The 24,168-nt window shown below is 41.7% G+C and overlaps 1 protein-coding gene across 1 annotated transcript in view; it reads right to left on the bottom strand.

Annotated features, from left to right (window-relative positions):
• Positions 1 to 223: 223 nt before the first annotated feature.
• The window catches only part of rps6kc1 (ribosomal protein S6 kinase polypeptide 1), a 30,272-nt gene continuing 6,327 nt past the window's right edge, over positions 224 to 24,168 (bottom strand). Inside the window, exons 8-16 of the mRNA XM_074615899.1 lie at positions 22,465 to 22,589; positions 21,911 to 22,009; positions 18,510 to 18,557; positions 17,813 to 17,945; positions 14,482 to 16,125; positions 12,393 to 12,482; positions 5,241 to 5,323; positions 3,484 to 3,579; positions 224 to 1,844 (exon numbers count right to left, since the gene is read on the bottom strand). Of these exons, the coding sequence (XP_074472000.1) occupies positions 1,743 to 1,844; positions 3,484 to 3,579; positions 5,241 to 5,323; positions 12,393 to 12,482; positions 14,482 to 16,125; positions 17,813 to 17,945; positions 18,510 to 18,557; positions 21,911 to 22,009; positions 22,465 to 22,589 (2,420 nt within the window). The 3' untranslated portion in view covers positions 224 to 1,742. The remainder of the gene's footprint in view (positions 1,845 to 3,483; positions 3,580 to 5,240; positions 5,324 to 12,392; positions 12,483 to 14,481; positions 16,126 to 17,812; positions 17,946 to 18,509; positions 18,558 to 21,910; positions 22,010 to 22,464; positions 22,590 to 24,168) is intronic.

The raw sequence follows: 24,168 nt of genomic DNA, 5'->3' as shown, positions 1-24,168 counted from the left end.
AAAGGGAGCATGTGTATCAATGAGTGCTTCAGATTTACCGTGATACAGTGTGTGTGTGCGTGCTGGCTCATATTACTGTCACGGTGACACTCAGCAGGGGTGACAGTGGATTTCCAGGAGTATCATCGGTCCTGCTGATAAGAGGGGCGGTAGCCTCAGAACAAACACAACACACTCCTTACACGTAATAAATGAATCTATAAACGAAGCATCACTACAGTACATGTTCTCATCCAGGTATGTTTATTGTTATCCAGAGTGCATTGATAGACAAGAGTGAGCATTCAATAAAAAACTGAACAAAAAATGTGATCTCAGTGTGATACAGTTAATAGGTGGACTAATGACCTGGTAATTTACAGCGTCTGTTAGTTAACACGTATCATACCGCAGTGCAGTGGAGTACAACAGCATCTACAGTGGAGTGATTATCTGTCTGTTAGAGAAAAGTGTTAAGATACAGAAAGTGATATATGGCATGTAATGTAACCATGGCGATGTTTACCATATAATTCAGTCATTATAGGTATCTTAAAAATCAGCATTAAGATCTGTGTGGCATGTTAGCAGATAAAACACACACAATCAAATTAAAAAGGATTTGATTGAAGAGGCAGTAAGTGATTGACAAGTTGACCTGGGTGCATCTTTCACTCGGCAACAACATCCTTTTTAAAAAGGTATATTTACAAGACGCATATTAATTATTGTTCGATAGATTTTTTCATAGTATTAAATACATAAATCATATTCTTTCCATGCAGAAAATGTAGTGTTGTACTGTACAAAAGAGTTGCCTCTGTTATTCATAAAAACAACTACACTCTGTAAAAGGGGCTGGTTTGAAATGTGTGGTTCAAGTCTCATCCTTCTTTATTCTTTCTCATTGACCTCACAGGCCTGTCTGTGGAGAGAGTGAAGGCTCACGTTGTCTGCTAAACGGGCCCTTTTTCAAAGTATAATCTATTAAATAATTCAATCTTCATATAACTAAAAACTTCACTCAACAACAAAACCATCTCCTACCTCGAACTATTTTGTTCGTTCACCTTGTATAGTGTCCATCTCTGTTACTGTATGTGCAACTGGTTGGCTGTAAAAGGGGGTGGCAGAAGTTTTTGTTTGACAATGTAGGAAATCTGTTCTAGATCAGAGCAAAAACAAAACCCCTGCATTAAATATAAAGCTCAATCTGTCACAGCTAATCTCAACGGGCTACGTGAGGAATGGCGAAAGTGTTATAGGTGGCAACAAAGTGAGTATATTGCACATGACTGACTTTAAGTCTGCGTCAGTTTGAATGGGCGACATGCAGAACTTAATGAATGCAGTGAAAACACACAAAAAAAGTCACCTCTCACTCATGTCATTTTGGCTTACAGCTACCGTATGAGGAGTGTAAAAGCAACAATGTCGTAGTGGATCATCACTCAGTACCTGCACTTAAATTATTGCACCACACGTGTTGTTAAGTGTTCCCTGCACCAAAAAGGTTACACGGTAAACCCTCTATGAGATAAAGAAATGAGCATTTTTACGAGGAAGGTAATACTGCTTCTTGGCAAATTCCATACAAAAAAAAAAAAAGTAGATGAGGACTGAATGGGCATACGTAAAATGGGAGATGTGCAGAAAAGCATAATCTGTATTTTACTGTATATCTATTCTGAAAGGAATTCATTCAGGACAGCCTGTCTCCCAGTATGCAGCTCTGGTTTCCGCAATTCCACAATGCACAGCGTCTATTTGGACCAGTCCACTCTGGTAAAGAAGGGGTGGGATTTGATATCGTCCACGCCTCCCACACCCGCCCCCAGTCTCTCCATTGGGTTGTACTGGAGCAACTGCAGGACAAGACAAAAAGAGACATTTTTTAATTCAGTACAAGTAATAATAAGCGATGCCTGCATATCCACTCCCTCGCATCACACAACTACACCGGATTCACGGCAGATTTGTGCCACGTTAAGCGGAGATAAATCCATGCTAAACATATTAATATACATTTAAAGATTACCAGTGTTGAGGATTTGCAATTAGCTTTAAGATATTAGCATGGCACAAGCTCTGTTATTAAGGATATGTGCTCTATGTCTAGGATGTGGGTTTATCTGTTATAATCTGTCCGAAAAAAATACGGATATTCCTAATCATTTAAAGTAGTTATGGTGAGGTCTGGTGGTTTTTAACATCTGTGGAGATGAGATCTCACTGCTGTCATGTCTTCTCTCTATGAGATCAGTCATCTATCTGATGGTGATTTCAGTGCTGTGATGTAGGGATCTCACAAGAACCGATACTTCCGATACCAAAATTCTGATAACGTGACAGTACTCATTTTTCTACAGTACCGCAGGTACCGGCAAGGCTCGAGATTAATGGTGTCCCATTACGATAGAAAATGTGTCACTATAGACGCATCCAGGGTACGTATCCCATTTTTTCCTGATACATTGGGAACAACAGATCCGTGTTGAAATCGGCTGATGAGAGCTAGTTCATGTTAGCTGTTAGCTCTGAGCAGATTATTCTGCTTACCGGCTGCTAACAATCAACTCAAAAGAGAAGCGCCATTGAGTTACATTATGATGCATTCAGGCTCTATTCATTAAAAATTAGTATCAGGCGAAAGTAAATTCCAAGTTATCATGATGCGTTCAAATGTAATCTTGTAAAATGTTGTATTTGGCGAGAAAGTTTGTTTGAAGGAGATGTTGAATGAATGTAGGTGAATTATAACCTGTTTAACTAACATTTGTATCTTAAAACAGTTACAAACGTTAATAAAGGAGTGGATGGGATTTATTGTTTTACTTTTATTTCTTACCGTGGTATTGAATTGGTATCGAGAATCGTGGAATTTCACTGGTGTTGGTATCGACTACTACATTTCTGGTATTGTGACATCCCTAGTGTGATGCCTTTTACCTGCATGTCCTGTCAATGAAGGTACAGTTTTTGCGCTTGTTGAGTCACTGTAGCAGCTATTCATGTTGTCTTGCTAACCCAGTTCATCTTCTACTGTATTCATTTCAAACAAACCACTATTGCTGCTGTAGGAAATTACTTATTGTACATACTTTTTCCAATGGGAAAGACCTGCCAAAAGCTGGATAATTTAAATATCACATATACACATTTTTCTATCTACGTTATATTTCCATTGTGTTTAACAGCCAGTGAGAGGAGTAACTTTAATTCATATAAAAATGCAACAGATTATTACTTTAACATTATCACCCATCCCCCTTTAGAAAGAAGTAGCGAATGTGACATTAGTTATGTTCATCTCTTCAATCTGCACTTTCGAGTGCATGTGACATTTGTACAGAATAGATAATAAATACAAAATTACAAAAACATATTTTTAGGTTGGGGGGGAAATCTATTTGAGTGGGCCACTCCGTTAAATTCTATACATGGAATTAACACAGTCTCAGTAAATTATACAGCAAGTTAACCAGTAGCATACTAGACTCTCACCTGCTCCAGCAGAGATCTGGCCTCCTCTGAAACAGACTCGGGGATGTTGAGGGCGGTGTGGCGACCGATTCCCGCTGGATGGCACCGCAGCAGAGACTGCAACGGAGGGAAGGAGGGGTGGAAAAAGAATAGATAACTATCAATCACAACAAAGACTGAGAGCGAAAGGGGACAGATATACTGACACCCGCAGAGCCTAGGTCAACGTGAGAGCACCAGTGCCGGACAAATAGGAGGAGACCAAAGAGAGCAGAGCACCTGAAACAACACTGATCACAGCAACTACAACAAGGCAGCGACTGAACTACTGTTGCTCTTTCTTAGAACTGCTGCGTATGTGTGTCAGACACAGCGGAGTGTCACAAAAAAAGAATGACTTGTTTGTTTTTTGGTTAGTTTGTTCTTCAATTATACAGAGCAATTTTTACTGGAAGAACCGTATTAAATATAAAAAGCTTTTTATTTGTTTTTAGAGTAAAACATGACCAGGTCAAACTGTCAATTGGAAGGAATTGTTGCATTCACGGGGGAAAAAAATGAAATAAATAAAAATCTCAGAAGTGAGAGAAAGGGAGCACAAGACCTGCAAATGCTTTTACAACCACAGAACGTAGCCCCCCATTGTTAAAATAATTGACAATAATGACCATAATCACTCTATGTAGCAACAGGACATCTTTGCGTCTATACCTACAAATTGAAAATGCTAGAACGGAACGTGCGCAGCAAGAGAAAGCCCGTGAAGTGTTTGTGTTGGGGGACCCTGTGTGTGTGTTTTTCCCATCAGTTAGGTCGGTTGCCTCCCTCTCTCTCTCTCTCTCTCTCTCTCTCTCCTGATACGTGCTGCAGGAGTTCTGGCTGGCTTCCTAGCCGCAGTCAAGACTGCTCCAGGCAAGATCTTATCCTGCAAGGATCAAGAGACACTATGTGTGCCTGTGTGTGTGTGTATCCTTGCCAGGGCTGTACCCAGACATAATCATCAAAGGAGACATCTGTGTGACGGTGTTGTTTTTTTTCCCAGGTAAGTGTGTGTGTATTGTTCAACACAGGAACACTAACCTAACACCCCGACTCATGTTTGAGGCCATTGATGGGAATCGCTGATAGCGGATATGAAAATGCCCACTGGCGATCAGTTAGGATTTATTCAAATTTAATAGACAATGAAAAATTGAAGGGACGCTGTGCACCTGCACTGGGCGTCTGTGTGTGCAACTGTTTGTGCGTTTGTCCTTCAAGAGAGCAGCAAGTTCGAATTAGCATGTTTGTCTTCCAAACAAAAAAAAGGCTTCCCTTCCTCCCAAACCTGTCTTAAAAGACAGTCCCTCAAACAGCCCCTGATTCTGGACCAGCCGAGTCGCAGCACCTCGAGAGCTGCCCCGGTCTTCACCTTCCACGCCGACCTCGGATCGGCGCGCTCCAAGCCCAGCGCTTGCTCCAGGAGCCAGCAAAAGAGGCCCGGGGAGAGCTGACCCCCTGGCCCAGCAGATGGAGCTCAGGCTGGGGGAGAAAGTCACACCGACACCCCTGGCACTCCCCGAGAACCAGAGTAGGAGACGGCAGCCAAGACGCACCTCAAACACACACAACAACAACAAACTCCCATCTACAAACACACACTGACAGACACGCGCGCAGAGTCATACACAACCTGGCACAAGCATCAAGAGCGCGAGAGAGTTGAAAGCCAAGACACCTACAGACATCCCACAACACCTTAGCAACAAAGATAACGTTTTTCACACTTTTTGACTCACCGTGCCCGTCAGCAGCTCGAACAGGACGGCGCCCAAACTCCACCAATCGCACGCTGCGCTCTCCTCACTGATACCTCCCACCTCTGAAACAAGGGCAGAAAGGAAAGAAGACACTGAATTAATCAATAAATCAGCAAGCAAAAAAATGTATTGGGGGAGAATAAACAACTAGTGATGCATGTAAAATAAGAAAATAACCGTATGAATAAAATCATTTACTGATCTTAAGCTTAGCTAAGTGCAAAAGACCCCCTTTAGTAATTACATAAAAAAAACCTCAACATTAAACACCGATTCAGACCGACATCTTGGATTACTTAATATTTCATTGAATTGATACAAAAACACATGCACAAAAACATGGACACAGTCGCACACAAACAAGTGTGCGTCTCATAAAAGGGTGATTTGCATAATAAAAAAGCAGTTAAATTGAGGAAACCGTCTGCTGCAACTTCACACCATCTGCATGACCTGACCTCAAACGCAAACACACCCTCACACACACACACACACACACACCAAGAAATGTAAAGCAGGAACAGCTGAGAACAAATCGTATAACATTTTTGTTCTTTTGTCACAATCTACGCTGCGACTAACGTTTATTTTCATTATTAATTCATTTTGGGGTTTTTAAAATGTCAGGAAATTGTGGAAAATGAGTAAATCACAATTTACTAAAGCCAAAAGTTATTTCATCAAATGTCATTTTTTCAGTTTACAATAACGATTAATCTACTGCCAGTTCGGCAAGTCATTGCAGCCTTACCACAGACCCTGATGACAGTCCGTCATTAAGGTTTTTGTCTTGACAATCAAAACTAATTTAAAGGCTCTCAATAATTACAGTAGAGCTGCAAATAACGATTATTTTCATTGTCAATTAATCTGCAGATTATTTTCTCGAATAATCGATTAGTTGTTTGATCTATAAAAAGTCAGAAAATTGAGAAAAAATGTGTTTCCCAAAGCCCAAGATGACGTCCTTAAATGTCTTTTTTTTGTCCACAACTCAAAGATATTCAGTTTACCGTCTCAAAGGAGTAAAAGAAACCAGAAAATATTCACATTTAAGAATCTGAAATCAGAGAATTTTGACTTTCTTTTCCTTAAAAAATGACGATTGTCAAAATAGTTGGCGATTAATTTAATAGTTGACAACTAATTGATTAATCATTGTAAATCTAAATTACAGACATCATTTACCATCGCTTCCTTTTCTAAAGTACTCCGCATTTGGTCTCGTGTTCATGAAGTCACATGTAAAGACAACAAAACCCTCTCAAGGTGAACATTTCATTGGAAGTCTGTCCACTGTCTAGCTCATGGCCACGCTCTGTGAGATTCTGATCCGCAGCCAGTGTGTAAGCTTGATGGGAGGGCTGTTGGGACTCCACAGTGTGTGTTTAAATAAGACACAGAAACCAATAGTGATACTCATTTGCTAAAGTCAAAAGTGTATATGTGTGTGAGTGTGTGTGTGCTAGCTCTACTGGGTACCAGATGGCCTCTTGTGCCGCTCAGCTTCCCTCTGCTCTCTCCAGAGGGCCGGGTCCCAGGGTCACGGCTGCGTGTGCCCAGAGACCAGGCTCCTCAGCTGGGAGAGCAGAAGAGACAAAGACCCCTCATTTCCCGGAGGCTGCCGGGACCTCCAGGGGGCCTGTGCGGCTCTCTTGCAGCAAAGGTTAGAGAGGGCTATGATACGACTTGCACGTTTCGTATACACACACATACACACACAAACAGCAAACTGAGCAACCAGTCTTCAGGGCTCCCCAGGACTACTGTTTTGACAGCCAAGGAGAGAAGATCGTCATTGAATGGACTAGTGATACCTGCGTAGTTATGAGCTTGAGGGGAGATACTGGACACACACACACACACACATGCAAGCAAGCACACGTCTCAGAGCAAGGTCGATGTCATCACAATGGATTAATGTCTAAGGAGCTGCAGGGAGAGTACAGTGGAGCTGGCTACACTTACCGCTCTGTCAGAGCGAGGCAGGGAGAAAGGGAGATAGAGAGAAAGAGGATGGGAGGGGAGAATTAACTGCATCCACAGGCCATGGGTCATTCAAAACCCCGCTGTTACACTGCACACTGTGTGATGTGGAAATTTGACCATACCTCCACTATCAGCTGGCCTTTTCTTTCTTGAAAAAAAACAACTTTAAAATGAATCATGAGAATTCGAAGAAAACAAAAAGCATACCGAGAAGCTCAGATACACCGGTTACAAACAATACAGCGCGTTCACCTATCGGCCTCTTCTTCTTCCCTTTCCCCTCAACAACGCAGTTCCCTCCTGCTTTGTATCTTAATCACACTACATCTCCTCTCTCCTGGGGGCCATAAGGAACTTTCTCTCTTCTCCTCTTAAGCCGACTTCCCTGTCTGTTAAGTTTTTAGGGAAGTCGGCTTAAGAACAGACTGTCATTGTTGAAAGGGGAAGTAGAGCGCATGCAGGTAGGAAGTAAGGAGGGATCGGTATATGATGTTCCAAGACTGAGTGTGTGTCTTATGAGCTGGGGAAGCTCTGTTAAAACAGTGGCAATTATATATAACCGAATGAGTTATATATTCAAAATAGGGCTGTCAATCAATTAAAATATTTAATCGCGATTAATCGCATGATTGTCCATAGTTAACCGCATATTTTTTCTGTTCAAAATGTACCTTAAAGGGAGATTTGTCAAGTATTTAATACTCTTATCAACATGGGAGTGGGCAAATGCTTGCTTTATGTGCTGACTTGACTATGAGTTGCCCCAAACTACATGTGATTATCATAAAGTGGGCATGTCTGTAAAGGGGAGACTCGTGGGTACCCATAGAACCCATTTTCATTCATATATCTAGAGGTCAGAGGTCAAGGGACCCCTTCGAAAATGGCCAGGCCAGTTTTTCTTCGCCTAAATGTAGTGCATGTTTGGAGCGTTATTCAACCTCCTTCTCGACAAGCTACTATAACCAATGGATTTCTTAGGTTTTCTAGTTTCATATGATGCCAGTTTCTTCACTCTAGCTTTTAAACTGAGCCCGCTACAACCTAAAAATCCCAAGTTGTGTTAATGCGTTAAAGAAATTAGTGGCGTTAAAACAAATATGCGTGAACTCCATATTATCGTGTTATCTTTGACAGCCGTAATTCAAAAACAAAACAATCCTATGACTCATTTTCACTATGAGGACAGAATATTTGAATATATATATATAATATTCAAATTACTAAAGCAGAAGCAGTTTCTTACTTACTTGAAAAGCTTTTGAAAACAACGAGGTGACAGCTCTTTGTCAAAAGGGGAACTCAATTTTATCTTCCATTAGATCACGCTGTGGCTGAGCAGGTAAAAGAAAAAAACAATAAAACAGTAACTGACTTGTTACCTCAGAGGGGAAGATATTGAATGTTGAATTTCCCTTTACTTAGACACTGAAGACAATCGGTGTCGGCCTTGCTTCCCTCTCTGCGGAACAATAAACATTTCTGCTCAAATCAGGTTGCGTCACACCGTCACTAAACAGCTTGTGTTTTTTTTTTTCCTTATTACAGAACAAAACATTAGCCATCTGATGTTTATCAATTATGACGATATGGTGAGAAAGTAAATAAGCAGAAGTGCAGAATAAATAGATTAATACCCTGCCGCTGTATTTTCCGAGTCCACTCCCGTGTTTTTTTGGGTGTGAATGTGTGCGTTTTAAAAACATGTTTCCCTCCGTCTTACACACACACACACACACACACATAAACACGTCACACGCACATACGGTCACAGCAGGCCCCCTGCTAGCTTTCTGGCAAACAGTCATAAATCTGTCATCAGGAATGAAGCCATCGCTGGAGCTGACCCTGTCTGGATAAACAGCAATACATAACAAGGGCAGGGGAGACACACACTCACTAACCTCTGCGATAGAGTGTGTGTGTGTGTGTGTGTGTGTGTGTGTGTTAACAAGCAAATACATCTACAGATACATGCCATGTACCAAACGCAGGGTGTTTGCAGGTGTGGAATAAAAGCATGTAAAATAGGTGATAGCCGTTACTTAGTAATACCCACATTTACAACAATAACAAAGAAAGGTGGACATTAGAGAGAAAAAGAAGAGAAAGAGAAAAAGTTGCCAGTGTTTGAGTAGGACAGTCGAGGTATTATCGCTCAACAACAGCATAACACCCCCCCTGCTGGCTGCTAATACGCATTACATCCATTGATCCACATGGGATCAACAGTCGTTTAACTAACAAAACCTTTCACACCTGCGCTGAGGTCAGTTCAATTCCAGTTCATTTCACTAAAGGCGCTGGCTTTTATCCCCAACATTTAACATTTTTCACTAGGAATATTTTTTTTTTTACACCGTCCAAATGTGAATCAAAGAGCACCACTCTGATGGCTTTTATTACATCAGGAGGAGCTACTGTAAATGATGTACAACTTTGCAAAGGTTCTTATTTCATTGCCTCCTTCAGCTGCTCTCGTCATCCACAAACACCGGGTCCAACAGTGTAGAGCTACAACAATTCATCGATACGTTGTCAACTATTAAATTAATCGGCAACTATTTTGATAATTGATTAATTGGTTTGAGTAATTTTTAAGAAAAAAAAAAAAAATTCTCTGATTCCAGTTACTTAAATGTGAATATCTTTCTGGTTTCTTTGCTCCTCTATGACAGTAAACTGAATATCTTTGAGTTGTGGACAAAGCAAGACATTTGAGGACGTCATCTTGGGCTTTGGGAAACACGGATCAATATTTTTCACCATTTTCTGACATTTTATAGACCAAACTAATAATTGATTAATTGGGAAAATAATCAACGAAAACAATCATTAGTTGCAGCCCTACAACAGTGGTTATACTTATTATTGTTATTCGTCTTCAAACTAATCCTGGATTAATTTATGGAAATATTCAATGCATACATTTGTCAAGTTAAAAAAAACAAAAGCTGCTTAAAGCCTCCCAAGTGTAAATATTTGTTTAGTTTTCCCAGTTTCATGTCATTTTAAAATAAATACCTTCCAGTTTTTGACTGCTGGTCAGAGAAAATGTGACATTTGAGAACAGCACTTTTAAAAATTAATCAAAAAAATATTTGATCATGAAAATAACCATTGGTTGCAGCACTAACTTTTACTTTACTTGATTGATCCAGAACTATTTTAATAAACTGTAAGTCAAGTGTGCATTTTGTCAAAATCTACCTTTTTAATTTTTTTATTAATTTGAATACCAAATTCATTTTTAAATAGATAAGATTGTTCAGCATATTACTGAGTACCTTTCAAACCCTGCATCCATCCACACTCTCAGACACGTGTAAAAATCTCCCGCTGCTCATATTAACAAGGAGATTACTACATTAATTACACAATGACTTAAGTGGCAAACGCGTCTCGGCTCGGCACTTAGATTTTCAGCTACATTATGCATACGGCTCCTTGTGCGGAGCTTTTCTCCTGTGTGTCTTTAGGTCATCTCCTGCAGGCCACTGAACATATGCCTCGATGCTGCTTCTATTTCCATTAGTAGGCTTTTAAACAAGCTGTTGCTAAGGGAATAAAAATGCACACTTTGGATATTAGATGGGAGCATTTGTTGCTTTCAGATTTATTGCAACGGTGGCATACTGTATGTTCTAGTCACAAGGAGGATTTAAATCTGAAGTGACCTTCCTGGCTTGAGAGAGAGGATGAATATGAGAGAATAGCTTAATATAAGTGCGTGGGAGAGTGAATGGGTGTGAGGGTCATTGAGTATGTCTCCGAGTTTTCAGCTAACAGTTATCTATACCGCATATTTAAGAAAGATTTAATCAAACATATAAGATAAAATCTATCCAGCAGCCCGAGTGTGAAGCTTAAAACAGCAACATATTGAAAAACGTATGCGCCCATACATTTCAAATGCATGTGCACACATGCACTCATACACACACACACCCCTACACACAGAAGTGCTAAGTAGGGACATGGTGCTGTAGTCTAGCAGCAGTTTGTTTTAGGCAGCTTGTAAACAGCATGCCAGAGCTGCCACAAGCCTGCTGAGGGCAACACATGGGGTTACCGGCACGGCTGGCTCACTGCTGCACAACAGCACACTCTACAGGACAATGAGGGAACTACAACCAGAGCCGGCCTCTCCAAACTGGGGCCGCAAGAGTGGAAAAAACAGATATTTATAACTAATTTACCCTCCAGATATTAACCAATATGAGTGTTAATTAAAATATAAAATAACTGCGATGATGATTACTGTGTGTAGCATTTAGACGTGGTTCCTTTAATGGAAAAAAAGTAAAAGAACAGAACGGAAAGAGCCGCTTTGCATATGGATTTCTGTTGATTTCAGAGTAGGGCTGGGCGATACGGTTAAAAATCTTACAGGTCATTTCATATCTCGATAACGATATATATATCGCGATGTAGCCTGTTTTGTGGTAATTAAATAAATAAATAGTCTATATGAAATAACTGCATGGTAAAGCCTATTTTTGTGCACTCCTGTGTGAGTTAAATACTGGACAAATGAAGAGTATTTTCTCATTTAATTAAGAACTTTAGTGCAAAATGAGAAAATAATAATAATAATAATAATAAATATTTCCAGCTATACACGACCATGTTTACATGCATGCACACAAATACAGACACAATACAAAATACGACACAAAAACAGAGTAATCAGATTAAGACAATAGTTCGATTTAACTGATTTGATCAGATTTTCTGAGACATTTGAGTTAATATGCATTTGTTATTATCAATTTAGACGACATAATTGTGTATCACGATATCTCGATACATGATTTCACCACGATACGATTCCATTGAAAGACGATAAATTATTATATTGAATTATCGCCCAGCCCTATTTCAGAGTCAAGAAAGAATCATCTGTTTCTACTCTCAAGAGTGGTTTGTGCACACTTGGATTGTTTATTCATGTCTGGCTATGAATGAGGGTTTTGTGAGCATGGGAAAGTGGCCTACTTATGGCCCTGCATGCCTGCATAGAATTAACCCCGCATAAACCTCCTAACTGACACACAAACACACAAAATGAGGCCCCCCAATTAATAAGTATAGAATGGGTACATAAGAGAAATCAGAGAGATGTATATATGCATGTCTCACCTGGTGCACAGTACATGTTGGCAATGGCCTCTTTGTCACAGGACTCCTCCACGTCGTTCCAGCTGCAAAAGTAGGTGAGCTGAACATGACCTGAGGAGACAGGAAGTACGAAGGAGAGGGAAAGTGTTCAGCTCAAAGTCGAAGGAAGAAACATTCATCTGGGTTCAACCCTGCGCAGTCAAGTGTCACTCCGACTCGCTACTTTTCAAACCGTTTACTCACCTTTAGAGCACTTCCTTCCTTCCGTTCCTTTCCGCCTCTCTCCACATCCCTCCGTGAGCTTTTCAAGCACACAGCCCCGGCGATTACTCCTGTTTAGCGGCTACCCGTTAACGCTATCATTAGAACTAATGGTGTCATTAGGTAGCCGTGGCCATTAGCCTGGGCTAGCCAGACTGATGCACCACACTACGCCGTTGATGGGCCCTTTAGAACAATAATTACCACCGGGGAGACGAAAACAGCCACTCAGCTAATTAGACGCTTGTTGATAACGAGGTGGAGAGAGATGATTGTAGGACGACAAAAGGAAGAAGTTTAGGGGGGAATCTGTGACCTCCTGGTAAAACAACACTGTCGCTTCTGGAAGAGCCTTCATTTTAGTAAAAGGATTACATCATGCTTGACTGACAGAGACATCAGTCAAATACTATCTGCTCTGAGAAAGGAATAAGCAGAGATCTCGACTTCAAGCTCTTTGCATTTTTGCTGGAGAAAACAAAATGAGTACAGCAGCTTCAGAGAGATGCGGTTTTATACTTGCTGTAAGATGTCTATAGGATTTTGTAATTCACGTTTCTTGGAAGTTGACATTTAAATTTTTATTCACAAGCCATTTATTTAAGATTTACTTCAAGTTCCCTGGTTGATTTGGTGCATTGTTGTCCATCTTTGCTTTAAAAGTAATATTGATGGCTTGTTATCCACAATGAAGTGATGGGAGTCATGTGTTAGGGTTTAACAGCAGATGTTTGAATTCTCTCAGTCCATTGGTGTTTGATGATCACAGATGTATTTTGCACTAAACTAATCTACATAATTTTCTAAATTTTCTGTAACTAAACTGTATTGTAATGCTGCTCCTGATATTATAGCACGTAAGTAAGTAGTTGTGGCATTGCTCAGCACTTAGCAGTATTTCTTAGCAGCTAATATTTCAAGAACGTAGTCCAAGGGTGCTTTCACACCTAACCTGTTTGATTCGGTTAAAACCAACTCAGGTCTGTTTGCCCTGTTAGTACGGTTCATTTGGGCTGGTGTGAAAACTCTCAATCGAAAACCCTGGTGCTGACCAAACAACCGAACCGAGACCGTCCGAAAAGGTGGTCTCTGGTGTGGTTCGTTTGTGGTGGGAAAATAAACGAACCAACCACAGGATTTTATGATAGCAGATATGTTTTTTTAGCATGATTTCAAAAGCTCAACTACGAATAAATCCATCTGCTGATCGTGAAATCTGTTCAGGAAGCAATCTGTATTGTAGGCCATGTACATGAGCATGTCAGCGAGTGTATTGTCCCTAATTAATAGGGCGAAAACTGTTCAAACAGCTTCACATTCAATATACTTTGTAAGTTCTTTATCTCCGTTAAAAAGTCTGTGACAGCGATCCCACAGTACGCCAATCATGTATCATGATATCTGGGTGAACTATGCGTTCACCCAGATATCTGGGAGCATTAAAGTGCTGCATAAACTTCTGCCAGTCATCAGAATTTGATTTCCCCATGTGGGTCCTGATGATGCAGGATGACAATCCCTAAAACTGTCCAGTACGTTATCTGTCAGTCTGTATAACGTCATGTTTACTCCTCTTTGTCCGTTTGTAAAAAGTCAGTGTGAACAGGAACCAGACCAGAACTAAAATGCAACAATGCATCATTTTGTCCCTTGGTCTTGGCCAAATGAACCAAACTACAGATGTGCAAGTACTCTAAAAGGTCTTTTTTTTACACTTTAACACATATACTGTCATCTGTGTGCAACAATCTAGTACGAGATTTAAGAGATCTATGAGATAGACGACAAGATTGTGGGATCTTACTGAACAAAGCTTGATAATAAGCTGTGGTAATAATGGATGTCTAACCTTGGTGGTCGAGCAGGATGTTGTTGGGGTTCAGGTCTCGACACACGATGCCCTCTTGGTGCAGAGAATCCAGCGCTGTCACCATCTCGACGGCCCAGCATCGGACAAACTCCTCCGGGATACGAGCTTGGGACGCAGCCAACGACAGCTCGTCCAGCTCTGCGAACAGCCGCGATACTTCTTTATCAAATTCGCTGCCACCTGTAGTACTAATAACTCCTGATGATTCGCCATCAAGACCTAATAAACTCTCAACCACTGCGCAGGCCTCGGTCCCATTTGTGTCTGGGATAGAGTCTGTGCTTTTGCCACCGCGGTCTGGAACCAAGTCTGTGTTTACTGTTGTACCGGCCTCTAGTTTCTCATTAAGCGAGTCAGTAACTGGAAGGTCAAGGGGAAGCTCGTTATTTTGGCAAGCGGGATGAACCGCCATTTTGTCAGAGGCCTCTTGCTGAAACGCCGAGCTGCAGTCGTCCCACAGCGAGTTGAAGGGGGAGGAAGATGCAACGCTGGTGTCGCAAGTTGCAGAGGCCGTACATAAAGATGAAAGCTCCTCTTCCTCAGGCTGGCTGGGAAGCTGTAAAACATCAGGTTGGATGAACTTCTGAGGAGAGGCCGTGGCCTCGAGGCCGAGACACACCCCAGAAGTGTCTAATTCCTCCTGTAAAGAGTCTACGGTCCCGCCCGTTACAGGCAGGTTGACCAAAAGGTCTGGCGGGTGACCCTCATCCTCCACTACTGCCTCTTTAAATGAGATGACTGGCACTGACTCATTAGAGCCTTTATCACTACAGTCCAACCCCCAAAGCTCCGAGCTGTGGCCCTTGACCTCCTGAGCCAGCTCTGGGAGATCCTCAGTGACATCCGAGCCCAGGTCGGATGCAGAGAAGAGGGGGACCTGCTTATGGGAGGTGCGCTGCTCTCCTGAGTCAAGACAGGTCACCTCGCTCGCACTGTCTTTGCTGTCGATACGGAAAAACTCCATTGGCGTGTGCTTGGACTGATCCAGAGACAGAGGCACGGCAGGGGAGGGCAAAGGACTGAACACTTCACCGGGATCCTGTCCCTCGCCATGGCATTGCTCATTGTCAAGGGTGTGGCCACTTTTGTCGGACGACTCTGTGAAAAAGCCAAGTTCCTGAGAGCTGATAGGTGAAGAGAGGCTGTCGTTGCTAAGCAGCGAGCGGCTTCGCGAGGAAGTGGTGTTGGTCGTCGCAACGGGAACCTCCAGCGACAGCATTTCCTGTTCGCTCTTCTCTTCCTCCTCTTCTAGTGCATCTGGTTCTACTTTATCTTGTTCGTACTCATTGCAAAGTGTCAAATAGCTGTTGGTGCACTCTTCCTCGGAGGTGGCTCCAGAGTCTCCGGACTGAGCCCCGGTTTTCTCGATAAGCCTCGGAGGGAGAGCGCTTTTCTTAGGAGATGCGGTGAGTTTCTTCCCTTTGTTCTGCAGCCCCGAGACAGAATCAGAACAAGCAACTGGCCCAGAACCAGAACTGGCTGAACCTGCATCCAGCTGTGGGATGACATGCTGTGGAGAGTGTATAGCCGTTGTGTGGCTCTTCTGGATGAAAGGAATGTCAAAGCTCTCATCTGGGCTGGAATCACGCAGGTACTTTCCAATGTGAGACCACAGCTTCCCACCTAGAGATGAAGGAAACAGGGCAGTAAAGACAAAGACAAAAGACGGGTGTATCTAATACAGTGGTAAGCAGAAGTATTAACCCTCTGAGACTGACATTACTGTCTTTAAGAGGCTGTAGCAGGCTCAGTTTTAAAGCTATGGTGAAGATATTGATATCATATGAAACTAGAAGACACCATTCATTCATGCAGCAAGCACTGAGTGCCAGGATAGAGATGATTTATTGATATTCAAACAAAGTAACAAAGTTATGCTGGCTTAATTTAAAGTTAAATGCAAAAAGGAATGGTAAAGGAGACTTTTAGTTCCTGACTTTGGTTTCTCCTCAGTTACTGGGACTATTTGGTAAGAAGGGTCATTAGTTTCTACTTAGGAATGAGTAACCAGGCAAACAAGAACAGTTATGATTGAACCCAATTTGGCTAAATGGGGTTGGGTATGTGTGTGTGAGTGTTTTAGGTTCCCAAAGTGTAACGTTTTGACTTCTCTCTGTCTTACACACACACTCACGCGCAGACATACAGATATATACACACACAGCTGTAGTGTGAGCAATTGGAAGCCGGCATCTGTTGTGTGTGATGAGAATGGATCGGGAGTGCACAGTGATGATAATGATAGTGGGGCAACTCGATGGCTTAGAAAGTAAAACCATCCACATGTTGTTTTGTCCAATGTCACTCAGGTCACTGCCTCCCTCCGTCTGTCTGTCTGTCTGTCTATCCTCGTTCAACCCATCAGCTGCTAACAGCATAGTGAAGACGCATTTAAGGAGGAGCAACCCTGGATTTTGTGACTCGCAGAGCTGGGAGGTAACCGAGGTGAAAATATGCCTTTGCTTTATTAGATCATGTTCATATGATATTAAATACTGTCCACTAATATTAGCGCAGGGTGGTTATAGAGTGCACCAGATTGAATAGGTTACAGGGCATTACAAAAATATGGCTGCCTTTCACTGTACGCACTCACCCACACACACACAAGCTACACACACACACACACACACGCACACACACATCCTAGAGTGAGTGGGATGTAAGGAGGCCCAGGTGTTGGCATAGCTAATGAAGCATGGCGCCACCTGGTATTCAGAATAATGACCTGTGACACACACCCATCTCTATCAAACATCTGTCTGGAACAAGGGCAGAGAAGAGAGGAGGAGGAGGGATCGGGTGAAGGAGGGGAAAAGACAGTTGGAGGTAAAAAAAAAAAAGACAAAAGAGGGAAACTGGTGAGCGTTAGGGCGGGGACGATACGCCTCTATCCCGATTCGATACTATCAAAATACTTGGGTGTCGATTCGATATGTGTTGCGATTTTTAAGTATTGCGATTCTACAAGTATTGCGATATGATATTACGATTTATTGCGTTTACTTTTTTAACACTAGACCATGGGAAAAAGTTGAATCATACACTTCTAGGGACTTTTAATTTGGATTAATTTGGATTAATTTGGTTGACGGATACGGAACGGATATGATGTCACGTTACTCAGACTACAACAATAAAAGCAGTAACTTCCTTCTAGCTCCACATAGACTCAAATAAAGCAAATATATTGATTCTGGCATTAAAAAAATCAATTGCAAAATTGCAAAAAAATAAATAATCGCGATACCTAGGTGAATTGACTTTTTTCCAACCCCTAGTGAGCATGAGATGTTTGTGTGTGTCTTACCTTCAGCATACTGCAGCAAAAGAAAAACAGCGTCTTCAGAGACGACGAACTTCCTCAGCTGCACCATGTGGCGCACCGAGTGAGGCATGATTGTCCTCTTAGTCGGCCCGCAGTCGCTGCTCTTCCTCAGACCCTACGGTAAGAGAGAAGAGGAAGGGGAGGTGAGTAATTAAAAAAAGTAAGCAAGGAAATCTGCATTTAAGGACAAGAGGAGAAAAGAGAAATTAACCCAAATATGGAGGACATGAGCGGGAGGAGGTAAAAGAAGGTGAGTGTGTAGAATAAGGTGTAAAAAAAAAAAAAAGTGTGGCAAAGGAGAAACCTCCTATTAACGAGGTGCCAGCTTTGCCCCATGGCAACCCAAAGTCACTGGATTCATCAAGCCACATACAGCGCGCGACTTTAAAAGAGCCACACAAATCTATCAGCGCTACACGTAAAGTTCACATTGGCTGCATGTGTGTGTGTGTGTGTGTAGGCATGCGTGTGTGTGTGTATTCATCTGTGCCCGCGCTGTGCGTTGGCATCTGGCACACGTCTCACACCTGAGAGCAGAGGAGCTGACAGGGACAGGCCCATTAGAATCAATTACACCGGTCACACACAGGGGCTTCTGGCACACTTCACACTTACACTTAGAGTCAGGACGATGAGGATGCGGCGTGCACACACACACACACACACATATTAAACTTACTTTCAGGATGAACGTCTCTTGTGTTCTCTTGTCCATGACCAAAAGAACCTGCGATGGAAGAGTGCCATTAATTGCCAGATATGAACAGACATACAAGATGATGTAGTGGTTGTGTCCTCCACAGCAGCGTTTTTCAACGACTGGGTCAGGGCACACATGAGGGTCACCTCAAGACAAATGTAGGTCCCTAAATTATACTAGACAAATTTGGCATTAACACGTCGGATCCTGCTGTGTTGGACCAAACCAAATCCCGGCCACATAACGAAAAGAAAAGAAAAAGGAATCTATAGATGTATGTAGTAGAGCTACAAAAAGGAATCGATTAGTTGTCAACTATTAAATTAATCGCCAACTATTTTGATAATCGATTAATCAGTTTGAGTATTTTTATTTTTATTTTTTTAATTCTCTGATTCCAGCTTCTTAAATGTGAATATTTTCTGGTTTCTTTACTCCTCTATAACAATAAACTGAATATGTTTGAGTTGTGAACAAAACAAGACATTTGAGGACGTCATCTTGAGCTTTGGGAAACACCGATCGTCATTTTTCACCATTTTCTGTCATTTCCTAGACCAAACAACTAATCGAGTAATCGAGTAAATAATCGACAGATTAATCGACAATGAAACTAATCGTTAGTTGTAGCCCTAGTATGTAGTGTAATAGCAAAAAAAGGGAAACAAATGCATACTAGCTGGAAAAAAAATAATGAAAAGGTGACAGAATGAACACATATTTTTAATACCTGAATCAATTAGTCCATTAATAGATTAGTTGATTGACAGAAAAGAATTTACATGCTTTTCAGTTTTTTCTAAAGAAAAAAAAAAATCATCGTAAATTGAGTATCTTAAAAGGAACAGTAGGTACAGTGTAGGATTTGGTGGCATATAGTGGTGTGGTTGAAGATTGCAACCAACTGCCCTGCGCTCACTCCTCCCTTTCCAAGACTGCGGTAATGTGAGCAGCCGAGTGCAAAACCGCGGTAACGCCGGTTAGACAGCGGCTGGCGGTACCACGGTTTTGCACTCTGCCGCTCACGTTACCGCAGTTTCACAAGCGTGTCTGAGAACTACAGTGGCCTTCAGGTAACGCAAAAACGTGAAAGGCTCTCTCTAGAGCCAGTGTTTGGTTTGTCCGTTCTGGACAACATAGTTATGAATATTATATTATATTTCTGCTAATAGATCCCCCGAAATGTTTCACATGGTTTCACTTGGTCTTTTAATATTTTAGGTCATTTCATAGATTTAACAATAGAAAAAATAACTGACGGATTCAGAATTATTGAGAATAATCATTAGTTGCAGCTCTAAATACACCAAAAATGGACATATGAGCAACCTGCAAGCCAAGCAGTTGGTTATACACATTTCTGTTCATATATCGGATGCAAAAATGTCTTTCCTGTGCTCCTAATTTTTTTTTATTTTGAAACACATGTGTTCCTTGAAAAATGAGTCACTACAGATCCATGCAATGCTTCATTGCAGACACAGTTAATTGCTCTAAATCCCCTTTAGTTCATCTTCCTCTGGCTCTTCCTAACATCTTTATTCCCCTCCCTCCTTCTCCCCGACATCTCCATTGCTCTTCTGCTCCCTGGCTGTCTCAGGGGAGAGCTTGAAGCATATGTGTGTGACCCGGTCTGTGTTTGTGCGTGGTGCAGTGCGTGCGTATGTTTTTGTGGGTGCGTTTCTCTCCATGTGACCCTGGCTGGGACCAAACAGGTGCAGGCTAAATGGATATGAATGGAGCTGTGAGTAAACAGAGTGGCGGTGCTAGCCAGGGCGCTAATATAATTAAGACACAAACATCAGGGAAGGGGGGAGGTGGAGAGGAGGGGCAGGGGTGGGCAGTAGGGTGAGGAGCTCTCTCCATCTGTCCCCTCTGTCCCCATTAAAAGTGAGAGGAGGAAGGAGGAGGAGGAGGAGAAAGAGGAGAGGAAAGCTGGGTCGTTTCTGGATAGCGTAGTTCCACTTATGGCGCTTTTTTTTTCTGCTGTGTGTCCGATTTGTTTCTGACATATTGTGGATTTTGCACGCACCTCTGTAGAGTAACACATGTTAGTATTGTATCAACATTTTCCTTGGGGTTTTGTGTGTGTCTGTGTGTGTGTGTGTGTGTGGAGGACGAGCATCATTGACTCAATGTTGTGTGCCGCTCTCTGAGCTGCTTGCCAAGTCATTTCATGGCTGAGTGGTGAAGTTGCTTCGCCGGCAGCTGGTTGAGAGGACCGGCAACCTAAACTGACCTTGTGGTAGTCATAACTGACGCTGAACATACACACACTCAGCCCTTACCATACCATTCAGTAAATCTATTACGCTTTATTGCTTCGGATAAAAAGAGATGGTCGAAGACGGAAAGGACACAAGGAGGAGAAATTTGACACATCCACATTTCTCTGGGCCGGAGCAGTTATTAAATAAATGAGCGTCTGCCGGGTTTTTAAGTGTAATTATTTTGTAAGGACCTAAATTATCGTTTTGTTTTCACCATAAAAATTCTCCTCTTTCATAAGTGGGCTTCTATAATATTCAAGGAGGACATTTTGACATCAAATCAAACAAAATGAAATGTTTATTTTTTATTTAACACAGATGAATTGTTGTCTTCTTGTGTATTTTACTCACTTTCTTAATAGGAAAAAAGCCAAATTATTGCTTGTGATTATAAATGAAATAACTTTTTAGTAAGGCTGTCAAAGTTTATGCAATAATAACTATAATAATTATAATTATAAATTAATTTTAACGCCACCAATTTCTCTTCTCCGTTTCAAAACTAGAGTGAAGATACTGGCATCATATGAAACTAGTAAACCTAAGGAATGAAACCAACCCTGTCATGATAGCTTGTCGCGAAGGAGGCTAAATAACACTCTAAACTTGGCATGGCCATTTTCAAATGGGTCCCTTGACCTCTGACCTCAAGATATGTGAATGAAAATGGGTTCTATGGGTACCCACGAGTCTCCCCTTTACACACATGCCCATTTTATGATAATCACATGCAGTTTGGGGCAAGTCATAGTCAAGTCAGCACACTGACACACTGACAGCTGTTGTTGCCTGTTGGGCTGCAGTTTACCATGTTATGATTTGAGCTTATTGTTTTATGCTAAATGCAGTACCTGTGAGGGTTTCTGGACAATATTTGTCATAGTTTTGTGTTGTTAATTGATTTCCAATAATAAATATATACATACATTTGCATAAAGCAAGCATATTTGCCCACCCCCATGTGAATAAGAGTATTAAATACTTGACAAATCTGCCTTTAAGGTACATTTCTTCAATCATGCGATTAATCGCGATTTAAATATTTTAATTGATTGACAGCCCTACTTTTTAGGAAAAACAAGTTGCAAGACTTGTCAATAGTAAACTGACCTTATCTATGACCCCCAACACCCTGTAGGCTCTCAGCTCCTCGGATGGACTCTGCTGGCCTCCTCTGCTGGTGGACGGGCAGCACTGTGCTCCCAAAGCCTTGGACAAAAAAAAACATGGTGTGAAATTTGATCATTAAAACATGGTCACATTCATTAAGTATCATGATATGATCTCTTGCAACATGTGCCCCAAGTAATATAAGAAGACAAGCAACAGTCCGTGTCTTAGTCAACAACATAAAAAGATTAACTCTAGACTGTGATCTTCAGATACAGGTAGTGTACAGTTTCTAGAGCTTGTTGAAGCCACAAACGGCCTGCTGTGGGCGGAAATTATTATTCATTATTATTGATTCTTTTGTACTGTCTATGTGCATTATAAAAAGATAGGTTTAACAATTTTTCAACTTGCTGTGATGTTCATCTGCAGTAAACCCGAATGCACTCTGATATACTGTCTCAAGTGGTTTGAGGACCCCGGTGGATGCACGCATTTAAAGTACATTTGCATAACCTAACAGACAGCATACGGGCCATTTCCTTCCCACTCACCACTGTCTGTGTTGACCCTTGACCCATGTTGCTTCTCAGATGCTGACTGGATATCTGCTCTGCACGCATCAGATACTCTGCAGTCTTCTTCTTCACTGCCTCTCGCCGCGTGGGACTGGGCTCACCTGAACAGGGGTGAGAGACATAAATCATTTTTCTTTACGAAGCAGTTTTTTTTATAGTGCGGCAGGGTTAAAAGTTTCTGTACAAGCTTTTTATTTACTGACAAAACAGCCTGTTGTTAATGTGAGAGACAAGCTAATAAAGCACAAAGTAAAAGTGATAAACTAAAACTAAAGAAGAGCAACCCTGCAGGGTGGATGCTCGCAGAATCACAGCCTTCATAAACACAAGGCCACCCATCCGAGCAGACGTCCATGGATACCACTATAAAGTAATGCGCTTAGATACAGTAGCTATAATAATTGATGTTATCTTTGGATTAGTAACAACAGGATGTTCTAAGGCAGACAGTGATTCTCAACAACCGAGCTGTGAGCCGGCACTGGTCGACACAGTGTATCTGACAAGAACCGATCATCCATCCACTCTCTCCACCCGCCTGCCAGCGTGAGCAATGATGGCAGATGATCAGGAATGACTGTGTGCATAAACACGCATTCAGTATAGTGTCCGCTCATATTTTTTTTTGCCGTACTGCTCCTCCCAAGCCCATATTTCCATGAAGCATTTCTCCACTGTGTCACACTGTGATGGATTCGTTGTGAATATGCCCAAATTTGAGTTTAAAATGAGTTTAATTTGACATGATATCTAAATAGTTTCAGTTTCACACTTCACTCCTTCTGTCCACGCTCTCGCTTGCGCTTCCCTCCCTCTCCCTGATGGATGAGGTTCTGACAGATTCTTCAATACAGATGTATCACCTGTAAAACCCTTTCGAAGTAGAATTAAATGAGCTGATTTTTAACTTACTTCTTCATGTAAAGGAGAACAGTTTAGGATGTCATTTAAAGGTGAATTATTTTCATGTCTTATCACACATCTGGAGGCGAGCTTTTACAGGAGTCTGGCCAAACACACACCCACGCCAGTCTACAAGACCATTTTTTTGCTAGCTTGCCAGTTGCCACATCCAAAAAGGTTGAGAACCTCTAATCTAGAGGACCGTATTCAAAGATTGTGTCATGACCTACTAGGGCACAGTGACCCGAATGCTTCAAAGCTTCGACCGTTGCCATGATACTCAACCTCCAAATCACTATTTGAATGCTTTCTTTTTTTTTTTTATATATATATATATTTAAGTGTGTAATAATAATGAATAAATCCCAAAATAGCCGATGAAACCAGAAATAATCCCACAACATTATTTATTATTCATATTCAACGTTCATTATTATGAGTTATCTCAGATGGTTATCGCTGTTTGTTGTGTTTAGCATCTCGGTGTACAGTAGTGCGGCACTGTCCTGGGCACTGAAATGGGGGAGACGGAGACAAACAGACAGACAGAAGGACATGTCAGCCTGCTGCTCTGCGAAGCTTCGAATACCTTCGAATATTTCTCACCGAAGCTTCGAAGCCCAAAAAATGGTATTCAGGACAGCCCTATGACCTTCAGTACCTGTGGGGCGGACCTTGGAAGTTTCTAATGGGTTTACTAGTAGTCATGGTGTGAGTATTACTGTTTTATAATGACCTCTGTGATTCTGGAGGGAGCTTCATCATGTCTGAATCTGG

This window comes from Sebastes fasciatus, chromosome 18, assembly GCF_043250625.1.
Source record: "Sebastes fasciatus isolate fSebFas1 chromosome 18, fSebFas1.pri, whole genome shotgun sequence".
Taxonomy (NCBI): Eukaryota; Metazoa; Chordata; class Actinopteri; order Perciformes; family Sebastidae; genus Sebastes; species Sebastes fasciatus.
The sequence above is the reverse complement of the archived record's forward strand: the minus strand, read 5'-3'. Positions and strand labels throughout refer to the sequence as shown.